The following is a 2,888-nucleotide window of genomic DNA, read 5'->3' on the forward strand; positions in this document are numbered from 1 at the left end:
TTGATAAGGGTTTCATCCGACCAAGTGTCTCACCTTGGGGTGCTCCAGCCTTATTTATGAGAAAGAAAGACGGTTCTATTCGTATGTGTATCGATTACCGCCAACTGAACAAGGTCACCATGAAGAATAAGTATCCCTTCCGAGAATTGATGATATCTTTAACCACCTTTAAGGTGCCACTTTCTTCTCTAAGATAAACCTTAGATCTGGCTATCATCACTTGAGAGTAAAAGAAAGTGACATCCCAAAAACAACATTCAGGACCCATTATGGTCACTATGAGTTCCTTGTGATGTCTTTTGACTTTACCAATGCTCCTGCAGCGTTCATGGATCTCATGAACAGAGTGTTTAAGCCTTATCTTGATATGATTTTTATTGTATTTATTGATGACATACTAATCTATTTGAGGAATGACGAGGATCATGCTAGTCATCTCAAAATAGTCCTCCAAACTTTCAAGGATCGAGAGTTTTATGCCAAATTTTTTTAAGTGTGAGTTTTGGCTTGAATTGGTGGCATTCTTAGGCTACATTGTGTCTAGAGAAGGGATTCGAGTTGACACTCAAAAGATTGAAGCGGTGTAGAATTGGCCCAAATCCACATCTCCAATTGATATGAGAATTTTCTTGGGGTTGGTTGGTTATTCAGAAGGTTCGTCGAGGGGTTTTCATCTATTTATTCCACGTTGACCAAGTTGACTCAGAAAATAACTAAGTTTCAATGGTTGGAAGCTTGTGAGAAAGCTTTCAGGAATTGAAAATTCAGTTGACTACTTCTCCGGTGTTGACCCTACCAGAGGGTACAAAAGGCTTTATTGTTTATTATGATGCGTCCAGAGTTGGATTTGGTTTTGTATTGATGCAGAATGGTAAGGTTATAACCTACGCCTCCAGACAGCTTAAGATTCACGAGAAGAATTACCCAACTCACGATCTAGAGTTGGCAGCGGTAGTGTTTTGCTTTAAAAAATATGGCATCACTATCTATAGGGTGTTCATGTGGATGTGTTCACCGACCATATGAGTCTCCAGTATGTTTCAGTTAGAAGGAGCTTAATCCCAGACAAAGGAGGTGGTTAGAGTTGCTCAAGGACTATGATATGAGTATCATATATCACCTAGGTAAGGCTAATGTTATTACTGATGCTTTGAGTAGGTTGTCCATGGGGAGTACTGCTCATATTGAGGAAGGAAAGAAATATTTAGCTAAGGAAGTTCACAGACTTGCCCGTTTGGGAGTCCGTCTGTTGGATTCCAGTGAAGGTGGTGTTGTGGTGATGAATGGGCTTGAATCATCACTAGTGTCGAAAGTGAAGGAGAAACAAGATAGAAACCTTGTTTCACTTAAACTAAAGGCGAATGTTCATAAGCAAAAGGTGATGGCTATTCAACAAAGGGGGGATAGTGTATTGAGATATCAAGATAGATTATGTGTACGCAAGGTGGATGAACTCAAAGAGAGGATCATGGCAGAGGCTCATAGTTCCAGATACTCGATCTACCCTATTTACACAAAAATGTACTATGACTTGAGAGAAGTCTATTGGTGGAGTTGTATTAAAAGATGTATTGCAAGTTCATTGCTAAGTGCCCAAATTGCCAACAAGTCAAGGTAGAGCACCAAGGACTCGGTGGAGTGGCTCAGAACATTGCTCTTCCAGAATGGAAGTGGGATATGATTAATATGCATATCATTATTGGCTTGTCACGATCTAGCATACAGCATTATTCAATTTGGGTGATTGTAGATCAGATGAAAAACTCAACCCATTTCTTGTCGGTAAAGACTATAAATTCAGCAGAAGATTATGACAGATTGTACATTCAAGAGATAGTCCGACTTCATGGAGTTTCTATGTCTATCATTTTAGATAGAGGTGCGCAATTCACCACTTAGTTTTGGAAGTATTTCCAGAAAGCTTTGGGTTCGAAAGTGAAACTTAGTACTACTTTTCATCCTCGGACGGATGGCCAAGCAGAGGGCACAATTCAAACCTTAGAATATATGTTGAAGGCATGTGTCATAGATTTCAATGGTAATTGGGATGACCACTTGCCTCTCATAGAGTTCGCTTATAATAATCGCTACCAATCCAATATCCAAATGGCTCCTTATGAGGCCCTTTATGGGCGAAGATGTAGATCTCATATTGGTTAGTTTGAGGTTGGTGAAGCTGAGTTGATAGGGCCATACTTGGTTCATAAAGCCATGGAAAAGGTGAAGATTGTTCAGGAAAGGCTAAAAATAGCTCAAATTCGTCAAAAATCCTATACATATGTTAGGAGAAAAGACTTAGAATTTGAGGTTGATGATTGGGTATACTTGAAGGTTTCACCCATGAAGGATGTTAAGAGATTCGGTAAGAAGGGAATACTCAGTCCCCAATACATTGATCCTTACCATATTTCTAAGAGAGTTAGCAATGTAGCTTATGAGTTGGAGGCACCGTCAGAGTCAGCAGCAGTCCATCCGGTATTCCACATTTCTATGTTGAAGAAGTGTATGGACAATCCTTCACTTATTGTACGTATCGAGAATATTGGTATCAAGGACAACTTATCTTATGAGGAGATGCCCGTTCGAATTCTTGATCATCATGTTCGCAAGTTAAGAACAAAGTAGGTTGTGTCAGTCAAGGTCTTATGGAGAAATCAATTTGTTGAGGAAGCTACTTGGGAGGGTGAGGGGGATATAAAGAAGAGATACCCTCATCTCTTTCCTTTCAAACCAGTTCCAAACCAACGTACTAAATCTTGTAAAATAACTCTTTAAGTTAATCTGTTGAGTTATGTTAATTGTATGTTGTGTGCTTGAGCTAGATTGTTAGACACTTCCCACCCCTATTTTGCTTAGTCTGATCTCATTTGAGGACGAATGTTCCCAAG

At 39.6% G+C, this 2,888-nt stretch overlaps 1 protein-coding gene across 1 annotated transcript; it reads left to right on the forward strand.

Annotated features, from left to right (window-relative positions):
• Positions 1-2,211: 2,211 nt before the first annotated feature.
• LOC107063037 (uncharacterized) lies at positions 2,212-2,625 on the forward strand. Its single transcript, XM_015314439.1, has one exon. It carries the CDS (start codon positions 2,212-2,214, stop codon positions 2,623-2,625), a length of 414 nt encoding a protein of 137 aa, XP_015169925.1.
• Positions 2,626-2,888: the final 263 nt, after the last annotated feature.

This window comes from Solanum tuberosum, unplaced genomic scaffold (assembly GCF_000226075.1).
Source record: "Solanum tuberosum cultivar DM 1-3 516 R44 unplaced genomic scaffold, SolTub_3.0 scf00013, whole genome shotgun sequence".
Classification (NCBI taxonomy): domain Eukaryota; kingdom Viridiplantae; phylum Streptophyta; class Magnoliopsida; order Solanales; family Solanaceae; genus Solanum; species Solanum tuberosum.

Coding starts and splice junctions, on each gene's coding strand:
- LOC107063037 (XM_015314439.1), top strand. CDS start 2,212: ATGGAAAAGGTGAAGATTGTTCAGGAAAGGCTAAAAATAGCTCAAATT.